The sequence below is a fragment of the Bidens hawaiensis genome, unplaced genomic scaffold (genome assembly GCF_021521415.1).
Source record: "Bidens hawaiensis isolate Kalapana, Puna unplaced genomic scaffold, B.hawaiensis_p1.1 tig00017565_1, whole genome shotgun sequence".
NCBI lineage: Eukaryota > Viridiplantae > Streptophyta > Magnoliopsida > Asterales > Asteraceae > Bidens > Bidens hawaiensis.
In genome coordinates, this window is record NW_027492654.1 from 101977 (window position 1) to 126009 (window position 24033).

At 36.5% G+C, this 24033-nt stretch overlaps 1 protein-coding gene and 1 long non-coding RNA gene across 2 annotated transcripts; both read left to right on the forward strand.

Moving 5' to 3' along the window:
* Positions 1-7436: 7436 nt before the first annotated feature.
* Positions 7437-10168, forward strand: LOC143554180 (uncharacterized). Its single transcript, XR_013138948.1, has 5 exons — positions 7437-7540; positions 7782-7843; positions 7945-8094; positions 8198-8463; positions 9798-10168. It is a non-coding gene; the product is annotated as an uncharacterized LOC143554180 (long non-coding RNA).
* Positions 10169-20914: 10746 nt separating this feature from the next.
* On the forward strand, positions 20915-22230 carry LOC143554197 (uncharacterized). Its single transcript, XM_077044024.1, has 3 exons — positions 20915-20954; positions 21074-21331; positions 21776-22230. The coding sequence occupies exons 1-3, from the start codon at positions 20915-20917 to the stop codon at positions 22228-22230; spliced, it is 753 nt and encodes a 250-aa protein (XP_076900139.1).
* The last annotated feature ends 1803 nt before the right edge of the window (positions 22231-24033 follow it).

Genomic DNA, 24033 nt, shown 5'->3' on the forward strand with positions numbered 1-24033 from the left:
ACACTTTTTGTCGAGCATTCTCCTGAAATCGTTCTTTACCTCCAAAACATGTCGTCTACTCATGATCCAGAAGCTATCGTCGAGGAGTCTGACTTGTATGTCGAGAACCCGACGTCTACGTCCGATAAGGACGATAAGAGCACCGCTGGCGAATGCCAGTGTGCTCTTCCCATCGAGCTTTACCGGTACATCGTCCGGAAGTTCATGCTCGAGCCGTTCGAGCCTGAGTTTCCGGAGCCACACCAGACGGTGTACGATGCCCCCAAGGGCAAAATAGGGGTATATGCCGCCTTCTTCGTCTATGGGAATCTTAGGTTCCCATTGACGAAGTTTGTATACCGTGTTGTGGATAGACACGGTGTGCACCTGACGGAGGTACACCCAATGGTGATCGCCAAGATCCGCCATTTTGAGTGGGTGTGCCTCATTCTTGGCGTGGATCCCCACGTCGACCGCCTGATGACCTTCTACTCCTGGAGGTGCATCCAAGGCTGGTACACCCTGGTCACCCGGATCAAGGGTTTGAAGATCTGCGCTACCGAGCGCAGTCTTCGGTCTTGGAAGCGGGAGTTCTTTTACATCTCTGCCCGTGTCGTCCCTATAGCTATGACATTTAAGAACGGGAGAGCTCTCGCCAGCCTTCACGCCTCCAACTACCAGGAGGCGGAATGGTTCTCCAAGATTTCCCGGATCCAGACTCCGGTTTACCGCTTTCCGGAGTCCGGGATGGTGATGCTCGGTATGAGCAGGGTGTGGAAGGATGCTGGGGCGGATGCGCCACAGATTCCCATCGTACTTGAATACGGTTTGAACTTTATCCCTTACGGTATGCTCCGTCTTCTTTGTTGATTTAAGGTTTTTTCTAACTGTTTTTCTTTTTATTTCAGAGGGAAATGACTTGCAGTCCCTCCTGCATCCGCGGGAAGCTGACGGTCCCGCTCGGTTGGGTACTCGCGCTCTTGACGAGAACGAGTTGCCCATCCTTGCGCAGACTGCGGATCGGTTTGTGGAGGCCTACCCGCCAGGCCACGAAATACTGAGCGCCACGCGGCCAGGTAAAAGACTATTTAACCCTCGCCCTCTGAATGCTGAAACCTCTGCCGGAATTCCTCTAATCTTGTCATCTTCTGAGGAATCCGCAGATGGTCCTTTTCTTGCGCGGAAGAAGAAGGCTGCTGGCGGGAAGGGCAAGGCGAAGGTAGCCTCCACCGCCGACCAGGTGAACCGGTCAGAGTCGGAGACCGAGAGTGAAGAGGCGGCGGGGAACCCAGGTGATGTTGAGACCACTGCTCCGGAGGTTGAAACGGTTGTCACCTCCGAGCAGCCCAGGACGACGACGGTGACCGGTACGAAGAGGCCGGCTCCATCGGGTTCTTCCCCGCCTGTTCGCACCTTCAAGCTCAAAAGGACCCGTAAGTGTACATAACTTTAACTTCATATCTTTCCGCTATTATACTTATATATCGTCTTCGTGCAGGCGTGGATGCTATGGCATTCCAGAGTGGAGCGGGAGGGAGCAGCTCTGGACCCATGAAGGTAGGTTTGGTCAACCTACCCGAGGCGATGACCCAGGCGGCTACGCCTGCTTGCAGTACTGGTTCAGTTGCTCATCCCGTTGAGCCAACTGTTCCAGCTGTAACATTATCTCCGCCGGCCGTCAGTGCCATTTTTACAGAATCCATCACTGAGCCGGCGGTGATTTCTCTTGCGGGTTCTTCCGCAGCCGCGGCCACGGTTGTGAGTTCACCTCCGGTGAGTTCACCTCCGTTGGTCTCCACCGCGGCAGCCTCCACCATGCTTCCTCCGGCGTCGGCGACTACGGCCGGTCCTTCAGGTACGTCCGGGGTTGGGGCGTCAAGCCAATCTTTGCCTCCTTCCCATCTGCCTGACCTCTTGGATGGATATCCGTTAGGTTCGGGTGATGGGTTTGGCGGCTACAGGCCTGTCGTCGACCCTACAGGTGCGTAGGGTTATTTTGGTCTTTTATATATTTTTTTTTATCATATTTTCCTAACTGCTTTTTGCTTTTGCAGTGTCGGATTCCAATGAAGTGTATGTTCCACGATGGAACATCTGCCGAGGAACAACCCTTCGGACGCCTGTGGAATGCGTCGAGTGGGCGCGCCACGCCGCCCCAAGTGGGGCGCTGGGGGAAGCAATGTCAAGCTACCAGGAGGGTAGGTTGACAAATGAGCTCCGCATTCTCGTAGCCCGGATGCAGCCGCGCGTCGAGCTGCTTTGTCGTGAAAACGACAAGTTAAAGGCAGCTCGTATCCAAAAAGTAGCGCAGGCGCGGGCTGTCCGGGAGGAGAACAGGAGGCTCTCCGCCGTTGCTGCGGAGAAGGAGAAGGCCTTCAAGGCCCTCGAGGTTGAAGTTCAGGCTCGTCTCGAGGCCCGTTCCAAGGCCGCCCAAGCTGTTAATGAACAGCTTCGGTTGGCTAAGGAAACTGCACGGAACGCAACCGAGAGGGCCACCAAGGCTGAAGCTGCTGCTGAGCCTCTACGCATCGAGAATGAGGAACTTAAAGCCAAATTAGAGAGGCTACAGCAGGCTCATGATGCCTTGGCCATGGAAGATGCCAAGAAGCTCCAAGAAATCTTGGACCAGAGGGGGGTGCTTGACCACACTGAGCGTAAGTTAAAGGGCGTCGAAGAGGCTGCAGCCAAAGATGTGTTGCTTGCCAACCTTACAAAGAACGAAGCCGAACGCGCCCGTAATGAAGCTCAAGCTGCCCTCCAGGAGGCTCTGGTTACAAAGGAATGGCTTCTCCGAGAAGCGTTGTCTCAGGTATGCGCAGTTTCACAATTTCTTTACGCTTTTCCTTTGAAGAGTTTTTGATATTCTGTTTTGTAGGTTGTGCATCGGGTGTTCACGAACACACCATATGACGATGCGATGAGCGCAGCCCTCAACGCTTCTCATGAGGATGGGGAAAAGGCTGGCTTCCTGCTTGGTCTAGGGTTTGTTGAACAAGGCATTCCGCCTTCCAACTTCCCTCTTTACAATGTGGATACTGAAGCTGCGTATGACCAAGCAGTGAATCAGTATGCCGCCTTCCCGCATCCGGTGGTGGAGAAGGTAAACGAGATTGCTGCTGCTGATGATGGGCTAGCTATCCTCAAAGCTTTCCTTGAACCGCCACACTCTACTGATGGTGCGGGTCCAAGTGGGAGTGGTCCTGAAGCTTGATACTTTAGATCCCTTTCCACCATTAGAGTAGATTTTTATGTTTGTAGACTTCTAATCTTGTATGCGGGTATGTACCCAGCAATTCTTGTAATGTTTGAATGTTGATGGAATAAAAATTATTTGTTAATGCCTTGCCTTGTTTATTTCGCTCATATTTTGTTTTAACTTAGCAATTTCTTTAGTACTTAGATAAGTTAACTTTTCAACGTGGTAGATAATAAGTTAAAGTTTTACTTCCTCTTTCGTGATTGTGCGGATAAAACCGTCACTTTCACTTAGTAGGATGGCTAAACTTTACCTATATCTGACCTGCGTGGAAGTTTTCCTCATCTTTTCCTTTGAAATTTTCTAAGTGTTTTGAATAAGTTAACCTTTCGACGCGCGGTTGCCAATAGGTCAATGTTCAGTTTCCTCTATCATGATTGTGCGGGTAGGACCGTCACTTTCATTTATTGGGATGACCAAACTTCACCTATAGCTGACCTGCGTGAATGTTTTCCTTAGAAATTTTTACCGTTTTATGTGTTTATGCGGGTTTTGCCGCCTTTCACACGCAACGACTTACTTCTTCCCATATTTATGCGGTGAATACCGGCATATCAGCGTGGGAAGTTCATAAGTATAAAAGTAAGGCTATCAACACAATGTGAAAGGAGAATCATTTCCATTAGAAGTGGCTCTAGGCCTTTTCTTTACAAGTTTGGAATTGATCTACATGTAACATTTGCGTAATTGAGCTCCGTTCCATGTTCTTGGGATAGGAGTGCCATCGAGCCTTTCGAGCCGGTACGCGCCTTTTCCCAAAACTTCTTTGATAATGTACGGTCCTTCCCAGACCGGTGCCAGTTTTCCTGGGCGCTCTTGGTTTGAAGCCTCGTTGTTACGCAATATGTAGTCTCCTACATTGAAGTTGCAGAGTTTTACCCGCGTGTTGTAGTACTTTTGCATTTGTCGCTTGTAGTTTTCTTCACGCGCTGCGGCTAAGTCTCTGCGTTCCTCGGTTAGCATAAGGTCTAACCGTCTTTCCGCATCATTGTCTTCTGGCTGAATCAAGACCCTTGGTGAGGGCAAACCAATTTCGACTGGGACCATGGCTTCAGTGCCATAAGTGAGGCTGAACGGGGTTTCTCCCGTACTGGCCTTTTTCAGCGTTCTGTTTGCCCAAAGGACGTGTGGAATTTCGTCTACCCAGCCGGATCTGTGTTCCAGGAGTCTTTTCTTTATGCCTTCGACGATGCTTTTATTTGCTCTTTCCACCTCACCGTTACCTTGCGGGTGTGCCACTGAGGTAAAGGTGTGGGTGATTTGAAGTTCTTCTAGCCACTTTTGTAGCTTCTTGTCAGCAAAGTTGGTGCCGTTATCACTCACCAAAGTCTGTGGAAGTCCAAAACGACAAATAATAAATTCCCAAATAAATTTTTTAATATGTTGCTTCAAGGTCACTTATGATCTGAAAGCAATCTGTTATACATAGTTTTGTGATGTGTCATCCCTTACTTTGCTATAATCTGTTATATATATTTTTGTGATGATTCATTATGTTGACAAATGAATATTCATGTAGACGTCTGGTAGTAGCATGTGAAGATCCTTGATTACATATGGTGATGGCAAAGTTTCAAAAGCTTGTGAGATATTTGCTTACCGTCATATTTAATTAGAATTTCTGGATAACAGGTGGATCTAAGCTAGTGGGATTGAACAGGCCAATACCTTCTAGCATTACACTTTTGACATTATCAGATTTGTGAGTAATATCTTAAATATCACATTAGTTAATTTGGTTGAAATTATGATTAGTTGTGGTAATTGATAATTAGTGACTTGGGAGGAGCAGACTCAGTTTGTCCACCTCTTGGTAACACATCTTTAAAAACACTGTGAGTACTTGAATTTTTCACACTAATGAAGTATTGCCATTTTATTCTTTTTATTTATTTTAAATTTTTACGAATGAAGTATTGCCATTTTATTATTTTTATTTATTTTAAATTTTATGCTGTTAGAATCTTAAAGCGTATAGGGACCATAAGAATAGGGCCTTCTAGGCCTAGACTTCAGCCCCCTACAACCGACTTAGCACACTACACACCACAGTTCCGTTGTTTTACCAGTTGAAAAATGACCATGAAATGATCATTTTTTTAATGTTATTTTTCATGTAAGGACACTCTAAACCTGCATTTTGATCTATGTGTTGAAGCATATGACACATTCTTATATTTAGTTTTAGTTTTGTCTCATGAAAATATATTATATACATAAATTTTTATATTTAGTTTTCTTTTGTCTCATGGAGGTAACTTAAATATATACAGGTGTCACACCCTCATTCTAGGCCTAGGGGTATGATCCATAGTTGATACTATTTTTGTAATTAAATCAGAGTTACGGGTTTTAGAGGAAGATTTTATAAAAACAAAGGATCGATATTATAAATATTTAAAATACAAAAGACGAGACAAAAGTCTCGTTTAGTATTTACTTGTTTATATTTTACAAAACCACCATATTTTAATATTTACACAAAATTATCCGAGCCATCGGATTCTTGAGCTTCTTCGTCTTGCAAGCTCTAACCTTGGTTACCTGCAAAATGTTATTAAAATAAGTCAGCAACGAATGCTGGTGAATATGCTGACGCTAAAATATTTTCTTTACTTAATTACCCCTCGAGACCACGTAAGTCTCGGCCCATCTTGGCTTAGGAATAATCAAGTTAAAACAATCATCATAAACTCGAGTCTCTGCACTAGGTCACCTCAGCGAAACACCGTAGCGTTTATGACATAACTTAGGTACCGTAAATATACACATGGCCATTCCCCACTCGGACGTAACTTAGGTCCGGCCCATCGTGGCTGGAGGTCGTGACCAAGCGTGGTGCGATGTGCCCACCGCATACCACATATGTAAGGATCCAGACAAACGTATACCATAGCCTAAAAGCTGGCTTATACTCTTATTTATAATGTTTTTAGAGACACATAGCCTCATGTAAAGTTTTACACATGACACGTTTGTTTGTTTGAAAACAAGTTTGTAAAAGTGGGGCGTATTCACCTTTCAATGGGATCGGCTTCCAACACCGTCCGTTAGTCTTTCCTTCGCTATCTCGCACCTATAGTACGAGTATAACATTCATTAGTCGGATTCATGATCCGGCTTAAGACCTTTAGTCTTATCATCTCGATGAACCTTTAGTTCATTATTTCTTTTACTTTAAAACCTTTAGTTAAAAAGTAATCTTTATAAACCTTTAGTTTATATTTAAAAACCCGGCGTTTCTTCTTCTTTAAGAAACGTAATTTCTTTATTATTTAAGTATACTCATTACACTTAAATAATATATTTTATAACAAAGAATAATCATATACATATATATATTCGCATATATATTTTCATCTTTCTTTTCTTTATTTGCTTTGTTATACATTTTCTTTCTTTTATAATCATCGAGTATAATTCCGACTTAGGGCATTAAGTCGTTATAATATTTTATTATTATTTTGGTCGGGCATTATGCCTACCTTGCTTGGCTTAGTAATACCCTTCACACTTGGGCGGCACTTCGACGCTACTCGCTTCTCAACGTTCACTTGATCAACACTCCTTTCCACACTTTACACGTTTCTCGAGACACCTTTGGCACTCACTTCGAGGAGATCACCGGGTCGTCGGACAACACTTCCTTCTTGTTCGGAATGTCGGGGAGTGGCACGAAAATCGAGGTAACGGGCACGGAAAACGAGGTTTTGGGGCACGTTTATCGAGGTAGATTAATGGCACGTAGTTCGAGGTAGTGAGAGAAAGCTAGAGAGAGTATGTATGTGTAATTGAGGTGTGAGGGGCTCAATCCCGTGGCTGCCTATTTATAGCCAAATTTTGGACCCTATCGCGATACGCGATGGGTCACTTGGCAGACCTATCGCGTACCGCGATGTAGGTCTGCTGAGTCAGAGCCTAGACCTGCCACGTGTCGACACGTGGCAGGCGCCGCTACACGTGGCGGACGTGTTGCCACGTGGCGACAGGCGTTGCCACCGTGTGCCACGTGTCACATGTGTCAGACTACCCTATCGCGGTACGCGATGGGTGTCTCCTCTGATCCATCGCGTACTGCGATAAGTCAAAAATCAGAATTTATGTTTTGGTCCCTGGAGTTTAGAAATTGGCAGATTGGTCCCTTGACTTTGAAAACTTGACATTTTTGGCCCAAAATTTACGTGATGTTACAACAGGGGATCCTGTAGGGTTATAGATGAAGCAGCATAAGGGTGGGGGCACACTCTTCTACAAGACTCCACAGATAAAGAACTACACAAACTGAATAAATGTTTGCAGAAAGAGGTGTGACATTTTTTTTAAATTTCTACTTTTATAAATGTTATTAATATACACATTTTGTCAGATATGATATTATGACCCTTAAGAAACATTTTGGGATGAAAATAATGAAACTTGAGAGAACGAAAAACTGAAAGTAAAGGTATATATATATATATATATATATATATATATAAACACAATCAGTTTTGTTATTTGTTTTTTTTACAGTTAATGATATTATTGTTTTCAACTTTGATTATAGATGCAGAAAGAGAGAGACTGATTGCAGACTAAAACTAAATATCTTTCACCTACTTCAGACGGGTAACAAGCATATCTTTGTTTCACTCTGTTTATTAAGCTTACATGTTTGCTGAACTTTTACAAATGGTAGCCAACCCCCTTAATTGCTGCTGTAATGACAGACAAGAAACTGGACATGTCATAAGAAAGTGGAGGAGGAGGCGGAGGCGATGGTGATTGATTGATATTGCTGAGTTGAGTTGGAAGCCCGATGTCAGGAGAAGAATAATGATTTAGATGATGCCGTGATCAATTGTTAAGTTGCAAGAACAGTAAGTCACTTTTTTATATAATAAAATTGTTTTCATTTATATCATGTTTTCAACTGGTTTATATTATGCTAATAGTTATTTTATTTTGGTTAATCTTTTGTAGAAAAAGGCAAGAAAAGGATTTGAAATCTCTTGGATAAATAGGTGATGAGTACTTGTTGTTTTACAGGTTTGGTGCTAATGTTATGGAAATGGCTTCTTCTTGGATAAAAGATATATAACCTTGAGCTTTGTATTGTCATTCCTCTAAAGCAAACGCAAAATTATCATGGTGGCAATAACCCTGAGCTTGGTAGTCAAGGCTAGAGATATATAGCTGCGGGAACGTATTGACAGTGGAATGCTTCTTCAAGCGCTTGCCAAGCAGGGGTATGTATTTTTTTTCTTCTTCTTTTTCTTTTTTATTTTCACTTGGTTTTTATTTGTTTTCTATAATTAAGACCGAGCCCGACCCAAACTTGACAATTATCGAAAATCGTTTACGGGTCAAAAGTTAAGTTTTATTATTCTCAAGTCAAATTTGACTGGTAAAGAGGATCAAATTTAAGTCTTATTAATGATCAAATTTAACCCGGTTAACATGTTATTTTTTTGTTTCATTAACGGGTAAAAAATTAAGTTTTATCATTACTACCTCAAATTTAACCCATAAATGAGATCAGTTTTAAACTTCATTGACGGGTCAAATTTAACCCGGTTAAATGGTCATTTTTTTTTGTTTTATTTAACCCAGTTAACGGGTAATATCATGTCAAGCTTTTTCAAGTATTTTTCATCCAGTCTACTGCCCTAAAGTTGTCAATCACAACTTACTGATTGGCAGTTTTATTTTCAACAAATATTATGGAGGTTTGCTGAGTTTTGATACAACCTTTGAATTTTGGAAATTCAACATAATCTCTGTAATTAAATTTTAAACACAAAATTTTACAGTTTTAGTTATGGCATACGCTATTAGGTTGTTATAATTATTAAAGCTTTAGTTTAAATTAAATTATTTTAGAAGGGATATAATGTAGAAAGTTGTCTATTTGGATCTTAAATATGTCTTGAGCTAATAAAAAAAATTCTTCTTTTCTTGATGACTCAGGTGAGATCAAGTTTGAAGATTACCATAATTACGTCTTAATGACCGGTCAGTGATAGCCGATGGCCATGAAGATGAAGATGGAAAAGACTATAATGGTGAAGAAATAGGGCAACACAAAGAAAGATAGTATGACATTATTACTACATTAAACAACTCGTCCACCGGACGGGTATAAAACTAGTTATTGCTGGTTCAAGAAAAATAAATGGGAAACACATCTGATCTCTTCTTTTACAGGTAATTAGTATGCCGTTTTAACTATCAATGTGGATAAACTGTTAATGTTTGGTAGTATTAGTATATTTCTACTTTCTTTTGGATGAATGTTGGCACATTCTGTATCATGTTGCAGTTAACTTTCTGTTACCAAGGATGTAATAAAAATATATGATTTTGGATCTGCACGAGCATTCGTTCACAACCACGTACCTTACACCGAGTATGTTTCAACATGCTAGTGAGTTATCAATCATCCATTTTAATAAATTTTACATGCAAACAACTTGTTACCAGATTATCTTTGTGCTAGCTAGTGAAATATTTTTTGTTACCAGAATTATCTTTCTGTTAATTACTTAGTGAAAACAAATTATTACCTATTTTTTTTTCTCAGATTGGGGAAAGGGTAGACAGATGCACCGATGTTGATATTGATGGAATTTGTGAAGAATGATCGACTTTTGTGGCAAACTTCATATTCCGGTGAAATTTTGTATTGACATTGATGTTAATTTTGAGATGTTTGTAATTTGTATTTTATGAAATATTGTATGAAATGTATTGTAATGTTCAATGTATTTATTTTATTATATAGTTTGAGATATTAATTGTCATTAAATGTGAAAATTAGTAATTCATCCAAAAAAATTATTATTATAAAACACCTAAAAACATGACACGCAAATGGGCGTCAAAAATGCATGTAAAAGACGTGTCATAAATGCGTGTCAAAAACAGATGACACACAAATGCATGTCAACTTTTCTTTATGACATGGCCTTCCTTGACACGATTTTACGCGTCATCAACCCTTTTAATGACGCGCATTGCACGCCATTATAGGTATATTTTCTAGTAGTGTACTTTGCCCTTCGCACAATCGTATTGCCGCCAGCAACCAGCCATACCCGATACCAGTAGATGATGCTTGGTCAATGGAAAGTTGCATGCTAGCTGTGGATTGTGGTTGCGGCTTAGTTCAGTTGCAACTGAGCTGGTTGGGTGCATGTTGCGATTTCCACTGATGGGTGGGTTAATCACAATTTCCACCGCTCAACCATTGGCAACCTCCAATGCGGTTTCCACTATTCGGACTTGTCTACCCTTCCCCATAAGCCCCGTCGTCAGGGCTCTTTTGCAAGAATGCATGGCGCATGATAAGTACATAGGCCATCATCATTCTGTTGATCAGTTCTTCACGTTGGTAATGGAAAACATGAATAATATGATAAACCTATAACTAAAACATACCTGTTACAACAGAGAGAGTAGCCATGGCTGATGAGTCAGATCCAGACGACAAGATTATCAGCTTGGTCGAGTTCCCCTTTAGGATGTATATTAGTGATGGGGATTAGGGTTCTTGAGAAACCGAATAATATAGAGGGAGAGAGAGTCACGAATTTTATGTGAGCTTTAGGGTTATGTTATATGATGTTAATTAGCCTCTCCATATATATATATACCCAAGGGGAAACCCTTGATTAGCAAGAAAGGGCAATTTGGTCCATCAACAATTACCTAGCTAATATAATTATAAGGTATAATTTAATATTTTGATCTAATTATTATATAAATGATAATGATGGCCATATATAAATATACATATCAATATATTTATTCTTACATTCTCCCACTTGGCCGAGTAATCATTTATTATGAGTATTAGATTAGTCTGCAGATTTTAACACTCATTTTAGCTTTAAACTTAAACTGGAACAGAGAAATACAGTCATTGAATTGAACATCAGCTCAAGACCCCCATTAATCATACTGCAGTCCTTGTTTAAAACATAATTAGTTATGATCAAAATTATATAAGTAAACCCTTCAAATATTTGATTTGTATACTAATTTGTCTATATGTCATTGCATGTAGAACATATTAAGAGACATACAAAATCAAAATTGATGAGGAAAGTTAATAATTAGTCATTCATTTAACGATATACAGTTACATGGTCATTAATAATCCCGTCTTTATTATAAGCGCTTTCATAAGACTTATGGGTGACAGACCTTTGGTTATAGGATCCTTAAGCATATCATGAATGTATTCGATATGAAAATTTAGTTTCCTCAATTCGTTCATAAACGATTAATGTATTTCAAATCGAAATTTAATGCAGCACCTCTCGAACTGTTACTGTTTGAGAAAATAGGGTAGCTGACTTTATCACAATAAGTCTTCAATATATAATTTATATGGAGTTAATAACTTGTGAGTCCAATGATAAATTTTCAACAAAATTTATTGACAATTGCGTTGTGATTTAACCAACATATTATGCCATTGAAATTTAGATTGTTGTTATCAGTTCATTATGACTCCTCCGTGAGATAGATTTATCTGCTGACATAAGAATATATCCCGAAAATTATATTATGTTATATTTGAATATAACAAAGTTTTAGAGTAATCAACTGGTTTGATTTCTCACTTCTTCTTCTAAATTATAGTCTTTCGTTTCTTTTAAAGATATATTCTTTTAAATGCTTCACATTAATCTAGACATATCTAGTGTGTTGCAATTTGAGTTAATATCAAAACGAGTATAGACTTGAACTTATATAAGGCTTCTACTTGATGAAGCATAAGGAAATAATCTATGTGATCATATTATCCTCTAAAGTATAGCAATACTGTTTGTCACATGTGTAAGAAATATCTCTGAGATCTATAATATCAAAGTATGTGTGGAAAAATGCTTTGACTCATGTAACATATACTTGTCAGAAGAATGTCATCTATATAAGGACAAGTTTGTTTTTAGTTGCTCCCACTCATCTTGAGGTAGGTACATTAATCCACTTGTTTTTGATGAAAATAATTGAATAAAGATTTCATCATATTTTGATGTTTGCATTAACCCATATATGGATTTTATTGACTTATAGACTAACTGTTCTTTGACCTTCAGTTTATAACTTTTAGGTTGTTTTATGAACATATAAATATGTAGCCGATTGTTAGGGAAAGTTGTTTTAATGTTCATCTAATGTAGCTCTTAACTATTATAAGCTACTAGAACAATAATGATCCTTAAATAAATCTTTTGTAATATATGTAAGAAGATTGTTTGATAATTAGTTTATCCTTGAATATAACCTTTAGCAATCAATCGTGCTTCTTATTGCCTTAACGTTCCGTATTGGGATTTAGTTTAGTTATGAACACTCTTAGGTGATTCAACCAAATCTCAAAACGTTATCCTGACTTATGGAGTTAATTATGATTGACGCTAATGGTTTAATTATAAGGGGTAGGATCATTAAACTTTCAAACATCCATTTCAACTTTAGTTAGGGAGGTTACATAATCATTAGTGTTAGTAGGTTTTAAAACTTAGATGGCCTCCTGAGTTGATTATTGGGTAATTTTAAAAGTCTCTGTTTTATGGATTAGCTCTTGGTTAGGTTGCTATCATTTTTAGGATTCTAAGTATGTAAGAGTTGGTGCAGTATGGTGTACAAGAGGTGCAATTGGAGTTTAAATATAGAGTAAAATTTAATGACTCTCTTCTCCCCGCCTCTTGTAATTCTTACAAGTCATTATAAGGATTTTTACTGCTCCCACTGACCTTAGAAGCCTTTAGGAAAATTTGCATGCTTAGGGTCAATATTTAAAGACCAGTAGATTCTAATAGAAAAACGAGTTAATGATGTAAGTCTTCGTAGTTTCTGTTGTGAGGATTATTTTAGTAAGAAATCGGAGTATGCCCACATTTAAGAAACACCGAAACTTTTGTAAGAGTAGTAGTAAATTCTACAGAGATAAGTTTTGATGGAATAGTGTTGTGATTGAGCAGTGTCTTGTATAAGAGGTGTAATTAAGATAATATCAAGTTTTCACTTCCCCACCTCTTGCAAATCTTGTAAGTTATGATTGAGACACTTAATGCTCCCACTAATATTCGATATCTCTAGGAAAACTACATGAGAAGTTTCAATGATGTATGTGATGTGGGAATTTGTCATACATACGTTAGTCTTAATTTAATTTCCTCTATGTGTCATAGGAAACTTAGGGACATATTTAGAAGAAATCATATTAAGTATATATGAATGGATCTCTTTAAGACCATGAATGATAGAAGACATATTAGATACAAGTAAATAGCCTTTTAAATGATAAAATAATTATGTCTGAATATTCCCTTTGAATAAGTTCCACTAATGTAAGTGAAATATAACTTCTGGTGGACCCATACTTATTTCTTAAGCCAAACAATGTTTAGGGCATCTAACACATGATTTAAAATCACTAAGAATGTGATTATATGAAAAATCACCCTCATTAACCATGTCATGATTTCTCATGAAATTTGGTTTTAATGGAAGAATTTTATATGTCTCATTTGTCTTTTGTTAATTTTTTTTATTTGCATAATAACAAAAGTTGTGAAAGTATATAGTATCATCTAGTTGTATTTTATAAATGTTTCAATCCAAATATTGATAACAAATCATATGAGAGTTTAAGGTAATAGTAACTTTATGTTGGCTATGCAAACCTTATAACTGTCATAATGTAGCTTAAGTATTGATACTGAGTTCTGAATAATCTCCAGATTTTGTAAGGTATCATAAAGCGTACCTAAAGACAGTTAATTATGATTCTATTGCCTTAACTTTTAATTTTGTCACTAACTCTCAAGTTAGTTATTTGTTGAATTTTTGTAAGGAAACGTATAGAACTAGACTCAACCTATCATGTGTTAGTTGGAATATTAGAATTAGCAGACTTAAATATCATGAGTATGTGACTACCTCTTTTAGCCAGTTCTTTTAAATTATGGATAGTCTCGTTGCTTATGCCTAGTATAATGGCATATATTTGCGGTGAGACTTTTCCTTAGAGAACTTAAAGCTGAAAGTAATATTTGTATTTTGTCCATGAAATTTAGTATTATCCTCTTTTAGGTTTTATTTAATGGAAGTGAGTTGAATAATATCTTAATTTCTAGTACCATACATCTCTTTTCTTGTACATATGTCGCTGATCAACGCACTCATTTTCTTTTGGTACTTTTGAGTGTTAAGGCATCAACTTGTACTATTGAAAATTTTAGTATATAATGTACTGGAAAATTGTACTTATTTTCATGTGTGAGTCCTTAATTTTATGGGTCATGAAACTGTATATTATGACGTATTCAATAATGTCATTTAACCTTATAGTTAGAATTTAGAAGGAACGTACGCATCTTATGAGTTATTTTAATTATTTAATAGAAATTAGATTAGTTTTAGGAAAAATTAAATCCTAAATAACTCTATTTGATAGCATGAGTTTATTGATTATCATAAGAGACATTCTGTTTGACTCATCCTATTTTTCATGCTCTAGGTTTCTTCTTTATTACTATTATTAGAAGGAGCAATGAGATGGTCATGTCTTGAGGATAATAAAAAAAAACTAGAAGAGCTAAAAGTTAATGAAACTCTTTATGAAGCAAAACATATTTGGGTTTGAGATTGGAGTTGATGATTTGAATGAGATAATTATTTATAGAATAAAATTATAGTGAGTAATGTTATGGGATACTAAAATAATACATATTAAAATTTATGGTCATTAGATTAATGAAGGATCATTAATGTTTTATTGAAGATGTGATATGTCTATTATTAACATCAAACTAATAGACTATAATTAAAAGTTCTACTTAAACAAAAAATAAATCACCTTTGGACAGAATTAAAATCTATTTAAGTATATGTGTGCAAAACAATTATAACACATCACCTTTGGGCAGAAGTGAGACAATTATTTTAATTATGCAGGAGTTAACTTTGCTGGATATAAATATAACATATCACCTTTGGGCAGAAATGGGACATTTAAATCATGTAGGCAAAATTAACAAAGCTTTGTAGTTAGACTTGAATGAGGGGTAGATGTAACACATCACCTTTGGGCAGAAGTGATACATCAAAATTCATTCAGGTAAAGCTTTTATGTTTTGTAAAAGTTTGGTATTTACAAAACATTATTAATTTTTAGCATATGGTTTACGAGATTTAAGAGTTTTCAGAAAACTTGGTTTTCGGAAAACATAAGTACTCGGTAATTATGTCGTTTTCGGTATTATTAGTTCTCAGTTTTATCAGATCTCGAAAACTATGAGTTCTCGGTGAACATTAAAATAAAACCCGAAAACTATTTTAGACAATAAGGTTTAAGTTCAAAATTCTAAGGGATATCCCAAGATTTAGTTATTTTCAAAATATATTTTTTATTTATTAATCAAATTTTGAAATAACTTGGGGATAAAGTTTAGCCAAAATTAGGAAAAAATAAAAATCATATCATAATCCGAATTTTAAACCAAAATACATGTTATGCTTGTAATGCAACCATTTAGGAGTATAATCTTAACAAGATTTCTTTAAGGATTATTAATTTATTCAAGATTTATTAATTTTGAAAATAATTCTTTCAAAATATATATGACAAACGTATAATAATTTAATTTGATATATATATCTATAAATAACTCCATAAATAATCTCGTAAAATTCAACTAAAGACCTGTAACTTGACAAATATTTGTTTCTTGGGGTTCCACGTTGTTCCCAACTACTTACCCAAAAAATGTTTTCTTATTAAAGCTTATTAAAATATCAATAAGTATTCTGTGTTGTATGAAATACCTCAATTAAATTTGACATTAATTGTATTAAATTGTATACAGTCTTGTAAAGGCTATATCGATTTCAATATTCAATATATAAAACTTAATTAATAATAAAATCAAAAATTAATTTAGGGTTTATCATGTTTTAGCCCATGTCTCTCTAATTAGATCCTGATATTATGGAAAACATGAAGAACTGATTAATCAACATTGCTCTTGATACCATATGTTGATCAGTTCTTCACGTTGGTAATGGAAAACATGAATAATATGATAAACCTATAACTAAAACATACCTGTTACAACAGAAAGAGTAGCCATGGCTGATGAGTCAGATCCAGACGACAAGATTGTCAGCTTGGTCGAGTTCCCCTTTAGGATGTATATTAGTGATGGGGATTAGGGTTCTTGAGAAATCGAATAATATAGAGGGAGAGAGGGTCACGAATTTTATGTGAGCTTTAGGGTTATGTTATATGATGTTAATTAGCCTCTCCATATATATATACACCCATGGGGAAACCCTTGATTAGCAAGAAAGGGCAATTTGGTCCATCAACAATTACCTAACTATTATAATTATAATGTATAATTTAATATTTTGATCTAATTATTATATAAATGATAATGATGGCCATATATAAATATACATATCAATATATTTATTCTTACACATTACACATTCTTAATCGAGACTACATAGGTGCATTTCCAACTACTCAACATGAATTGTTTCTACACTAGCCATGAATAAAATGAGAGTTTCGATTTAACTACTTGAATTCAAATTAAAATGGTTAAATCTTGTTTATTACACTATTAAATGAGTTTTTTCGATTTCTAAATGTGTGATTATATAATAACAAGATGGTATTATTGAGTTATAGATTGTTTATCCAAAAACACATACATTTTTCACATATACTGAAACACCAAAAGCTCGGTGCTATCACAGGTGTGAGAGTCACTCCGACAATATATATATATTGTTTCGGTTGTACCCTAGGAGACAGACGTGAATGTCTAAGAGACAAAGTCTGTTGAGATGCGTGTTGAATGCATGCCTTAACCTCTGCTAACGTCTTAATTGTTCAAGTGTTATAGCCAATAACAAAGCCAAATACACCACTCTTAGAATGCATTTGGTTGGATCATTTTATGATTTAGTATTGTTCATTCACTTCTAGCGATTTATTTTTTTGTATGCAATATTATACTAGTTTACTTTCCACGAATAACAAGAGTATCGCTATTGTTATCTTACTAGAGCGACTCACTTTCTTACAGAGAGTTAGTTGTTGCCAAATTCAATATATTTTGGTTCAAGACTAGTGGCGGATACAACAATTTAGTAGGAGAGTGAAACACTCGTAGGGCCAAGATTCGTTTTTAAAAACTTTAGTGACCTAACCCACATCGTAATAGGAAAGCGAGAGGGTGTGCCTATTTTTGACCCTTGCCACTTTCGTTTTTGTGTTTAAAAAAACTGTACTTAGCAGGTTCGACCCAAGATTTCGTTGAAAGAGATCATATCTGACTGTGAAAACTTGATCGAGCATGGGTGTTTGGTTTTGATTTAAGAAGTTAATAGTGTGTAAAAAGTTTACCCCCCCCCCCCCCCCCCGTAAGTAAACACTTGGTTATAGTAATATATAATGTTGTTTATTTGGTCTCTTATTGTTCTCACAAGCACCCCTTAAGCTTCAAGAAGAGACCATGCCCTTTGAGACACTTGACCCATAAAAAGTCGCTCATACATGCTTTTGGTAAAGGTGCATGCCATTTACTAGAATTGAATCTCACATGCACTACAATGAAATCAGTGTATATTGTTGCGATTCTACAATGGTACAAGTTTTACTGCATAAAATACATAATGTTAGTACATAATTTCATTTGATTCGATCTCTTCCGCATTAACATGTCTTTGCTTTTTAGCTTTATAACTTAGCATCATGTGGTTAGATTTGTAGATTGTTTAACAATTAACATCAAAGAACTTTGGTATAATATCTTCAATGATTTGATTAACAAAGGAGGCTCCCATTATACAGGGTGATAATTTACAATCACACTTTATAATTACACAAATGTACATACGTAACGACGCATACAAACTACACTTTCAAACAAAAATAATAAAATAGTTTCCATAGCCATAGGCGAAATGTTAAATATGATTCATGTATTTATTTTAATTTATCGGGTTCATGTGTTTTTTAAGGACATATGATGCTACCCACATGCGACTACACTTGTGTAAATTTTTTTTATCAATGTAGTGTACAAGTGGCAACTTCAAGCATAGAATCGACTTAGCCTCCCAAGTCCTAACCATACCTTAATCGTATCTATCTACTTTTACAACAATTAACATAATAGAACTATTGTATCATAATAATTAAAGTAAGAGTGAGGTACCAAGTAATTACATGCTAATGCTAACCTTATTACATATGTTCTTATTGTAGGAAAATGAGACACTTTTATATTAAAATTAATATTAATAATAACGATACTCTCGTTATTAACATAAAAATAAGTAGTACATGTACCGTAATACAAACTAAAACAAATAATGAAAGAATATAACAATTATGTTAAATGATTCCAACCAAGCTTCTTCAAATGATAAAGTCTTTAATAGTTTTCTTTAGCAACATTTTCTTGTAATCTTCTTGACAATAACTTAGTTTCAACTTTTACCAAAACAAGGTCTTCTAGTCGGCTCTTGGCTGCAACAATGAATAAACTAAATTTGACGGTTGAGGCTGAGGCACGCGTTTAACACGCTTCCCTTAAAACAGATTTCGCGCCTCTACATAAGACAACGCGTCTGTCCCCAGGGTACAACAGCCTAAGCAGTTGGTATTGCCGGAGATGTCCATGGCCCGAGGCTACATCGGGTAAATTGTAGTGTTAGAACTTGTGGAAAAAATAGAATAAAAAAGCTAGATGAATTAATTAGAGAAACTCATCTCTATATATTCCCAACATATGGATCTTCAAGACTTTCTTTTTCACCAAGAACTCTTCATGTATGCATACATCTCCTTGTATTTTCAAACTAATACTTTTTCTAATCTTCTCTAAAATGAGACACATAGCCTATATGTATAAGAGTTATGGATGGTGAATAATCTCTCTTAATTATAAATTTAATTAGAGACATAAAGTCTAATAAAATCTAATCAAATTCATAAAGAGCTCTACTCAAAAGTTTTTCACAATATGAAGAATTTAATATATTTTTTTTGAACGGCCAACTAAGAAACGCCGGATACCCTGTACGCGGCCCCCATTGGCTAAAAATATAAATCAAACAAGTGACATAAAGAATTTAATATTAATAATTCAATAAATTTCCATTCACATTATCCAATTTTCCAACAATTATTAGAAAAAAGGCCGATACAAAAAAATATTTATATAGGGAATATTTTACTAAAACTGTGTCTGTGATGGCCGTTTTCTTGGATTGAACCCAACTGCCAACGCCTAGATTACTGTTTCCTTAATATCATCAACATGGGTTTCTCCGAATTCCGTTTCTTTCAAATGCAGATTTCAATATCCTGTTCAATCAAACAATGGCTGTCAAATTTTCTTCTTCATTCCAATCCAGAATAACTCATCAGGTATTATTCTTTATATTGTTATATTAATATTAATTCTACTGCTGGTCACATTAATTTACATGTTGCTAAATATTTCCCACAACTATTATTATTATTATTATTATTATTATTATTATTATTTCTTTTTTCGGTTTGTAATCCATCAACTTTACCATCAGGATTATATGTGAAGAGGTAGGTCCCAGCAAAGCCCAGTTGGACCCACAAGACTCACCTTGAAGAGGGACGTCTGTGCAAAGACCAACTGGATCCGCAGGACCCACCATGCTCAGAGATGAAGACCTTACACGCAGTAAGCCAGCTGTTCCCGCAGGAAAGCCTCCCATTGGTACAGTACCCCGCCTGTTCCCGCAGCTGCGGATACAAGCCATGAGGGAAGGCTACCCGCACTAACAGTAAGGCTACACGCATAAGGCACTAACTCATACTTCAGTAATGTCACCTGAAGGAATGAGCAAGGCGGGAATATTCCCGCCCAAAAGAGCCAGTCCGTACGCTTCTAGAGGATCTTTTGTACTATATCTACCAAGGTATGGACAAATAGACAAGATCTGACTAAAGCAGCCCATGAACCAATCATAGGGTGACAGCTCACTGACAATAGTACCAGGAGGAGCACGCTCCAGTACAAAATGTCACTATCAGCCGCTGCCTACCCACCAACTACCATCGTGGCATGAACATAGCCCGTAGTTGGTGGAAAAGGAATTTTATACAGCTGGCCGTACCTGCTTGGAAACCTACCTTCGGCTATAAATACCCCAACACCTTGGAACGGTATCATCATATATTATCTTCTCTCTAGCTATTTCTCTCAATATACACTTATATTCAGAGCAATCTAGTCTGATTCTCACGCCGGAGGGTGGTCACAAGGAGGAACCCCCCCTTCTCAGTGACGAGCTCACGGTGTCTGTTTTGCAGGTCGAGAAGAATAACCATCTTTGCCGGACCTAACCCTCGTGAGAAACATCTACTTAACCCTAAGATTATCCGTAATCTGCCGGGGTCATTTAGTGTTTCTTCAATATGATTACAGACGACTGCAAATCGGAGGTGTGGTTATAGCTCATAAAATTAAAATTTAAAAGAAAACAATGATCCAAGATTATGCTAGTTGTAGCTTTTTTTTTTTTGAACGACAACTTTCATGTTAGTTATAACTTTAACCCAAAATGTTGTTTCTTCAGTTTTAAATATTAGTACTTTAATAAAGTAGTTTAGTTGATTGTATGCATATACGGTCCCCACATCTACTCAAAGCTATATTGTGTATGCATAATATACAGTTAATACAAGATGTTTCCTACATGGAAGATTGAGCACAAACCGAAGGTTCCAAAACACACAATTTATTGTCTTTGCACCTACTAGTGATTTATTTTCAGAAGGTGATGATGATGATCATGATGTGGCATCTAAAAGATTTGGAACTGTCGAATTTAGTAGAGGAAGGCCCGGTGTTATATCATTTTTTAATCAACCTTACAAGAAAGAATCCGACACAGTTGTATCTGCAATCACAACTACCAACCAACCCAATCATTTTTGGTTTGTGGGCCCCGCTGTTCTTGTAGCCTCGTTCGTTTTCCCATCACTTTATACCCGAAAGATTCTTTCGATGGTTTTTGAGGACCCTCTATTGGCAGGTATAACTTGTGAACACCCGTTAATGGGCTGGTTGGGTAATGGGTCAAAACGGGCTTGTTGGGAAAGGGATCAATAAGGGATGTGTGGTTAATGGGTTAAAACGGGATGATTGTTTAACTGGCCAAAACGGGCTGCTTGGGTAACGGGTCAAGACAGAATGACAGACAATTTGTAATGTGACTGAAAACAACTTGACCTAATTAACTATTTTTGGTCCATGTGTACGAATTTTATGAATATTTCTTACTGTTAAATATGATTACAAAAACTATATTAGTACATAGGTCAATTCAGCATTTTCTTTTATTTTACTCATTTGACCCATTTTAGATAAATATGATTCAAGTCAGCCCGTTTAGGTAAATGGATCAAAAACTACCACCTCTTAAGATTTAAGCCCATTTGATTACTTTTTCTTATATGTCTTTTCTTATTATTTGCAGATTTACTTATATTATTCTTCACAGAAGCTCTTTTCTACTGTGGGGTAGCAATGTTCCTATTCATAGTAGACTATTTGCACGGGTCTAATGGACCCGTTAATGCTACAAGCAGCCCGATCCCATCTCCTCAGTTGGTTTACCGGGCAACGTATGTGGCTGCATTGGTTTTTAGTCTGGTGATGATTCCAATAGTGGGCTTGGTTGTGCCGTGGCCCGGCCCATTAGCTTCTGGTACACCGCATAATTTGGCTACAAATACTTCATTGGGTATGCTTTTGAGTGTTCTTCAATGTCTAGGGCTCATTTACATATGTTCTCTTTCAAATTATCTCATGCGGATTTTACCATCAATGACCCCGATGATCAAGTTCATGATGCCGCACACAACCAAAGACAAATCATGGCAGGCCCATGTTCGGTCAATCATAATCTTATTATTAAGTAGTTTGGTATAAAAACTACATTATCTGTATATCAATAGTTTACTGATATTTAAAACATGACGTGACATAACGTGACGGTGCTAACACAATAAATCAACTAATTGCCCCTTGGACAGGGAAAGACCATACTCATACTAGACATTGCATCTATGCTGTCTTATTTAATTTTATTATAAGAGATTTATTATGTTACTATGTAGCATATAATCTTGCTAGTTAAAAGTTGGATTTTTCAAATTTGCACCCTCTATCTTCTCGTTTTTACCTTCTATAACTTTAATAAAGCTAAACTCCATTTGCCTAAAGCCTTCACACATTTAAATTTCGGTTCGTTTTTCCCCTTTGACTTCCACTTAGTCAACATGTAATGCGGGTTGAAAGCACTCGAAAGTTTATTCAAATGCATAAAAACTACTAAATCTATTTATTTGAATAGTTATAGAATTCTAAAATCAGTGGTGGATACCCTCAACTTTCTTGACGAAGTGCAATTTTATGTATAATATATCCCCAAATTTTAAGATCCGCCATTTTTCTATAACAAGACACGTTCTTGATATGCAAAAGAAACGCTGGGGAGGGGGGGGGTACCCTGAATTTTTCTTCTAAATCTGCCACTGCCTAATATAGTTTATGTAATCAACAAACAAACTCTGTTGTGTTCGTTTGGGTCGTTTGCAGGTAGAAACTCCTTTGTTCAAACTCGGGTGTAAGTTGACTTTTTATTTATGGTCAAACAAGACTCTTGATAAAAAGAAACATACAGCTAGCTATTATGCTAAACTATATATAACAAGGCATCAACAAAAGTTATAATCATCAAATGAAACTAACCAAAAGATCCATTCCAATGCTAGGTTCAAACAATAACCAATTTTGGATTTGATGAAAATTGTTGAGCTTACTTCTTCATATGTTTCACTTTTAGCTCTCAAAAGAACAAGAAAAGCACTTACCAGTGATTCATTTGCATCATGAAGCAGAATATCAAGAGACTCCTTTACTTCAACCGCCCTCCAATTACTTCGATAAATTAACGACTCACTTAACTATACAAAACAAAATTGACACAATTAACGCATAAATTTATCAAACAAATGACCAACCCAGTAACGAATCACAAATCTCGTGTTGGTTGATAATAGACATGCTAACATTGTGACCAATGTCATTCCCAACTTTTATTTTTGTTGCTAATGACAATTTTACTCTAACGAAGAATCAATTCTGTATGCACTTTGTTTTCGTTTATATCCTTTTAAAAACCATTTACAACATTTTAATTGGATGAAAATCAGACAATTTTTCAACATTTTAGTTGGTTTCGTTAGAGACATAGTTACTTTTCCGTTAGAGTGAAATTGCCGTTAAGCAAATGGCATATGAAATGAATCTAGAATTGTTATCGGTCACATTGCTGGAAAGGAATATTATCATCTAATAACTGGTAATATCCAATTTGCTTTATTATTATTATTATTATTATTATTATTATTATTATTATTAATAATATATATATTAAAAAGGGGATTACATCCCTCTCAGTCTCTCACAAAGTTACTATTCATTTTTTAATATTTTATTAATTATTATAACCACTAATTCACTGATGGGTGTCGAATCCAACAAATAAAATAAACCAACTTAACACACTAAGAATAGTATGAGCGAAAGTAAGGTTCGTGTCCTCAGGGATACAGATTAACTAAATTATACCAAAAATATTTCAGGTCCAGACACGATTGTTTTAAAAGGGGGTTTTGATTTAAACTTGAAATTAACGAAAACAAATTTATAAAAGAAAAGTGAATTCAA

Excerpts from the sequence above, each read along its gene's own strand:
- LOC143554197 (XM_077044024.1), top strand. The coding sequence starts at position 20,915 with ATGCATATACGGTCCCCACATCTACTCAAAGCTATATTGT. Across the intron at positions 20,955-21,073 it reads TCTACTCAAAGCTATATTGT|GTGATGATGATGATCATGAT; the intron begins GTATGCATAATA and ends TATTTTCAGAAG. Across the intron at positions 21,332-21,775 it reads TGAGGACCCTCTATTGGCAG|ATTTACTTATATTATTCTTC; the intron begins GTATAACTTGTG and ends TATTATTTGCAG.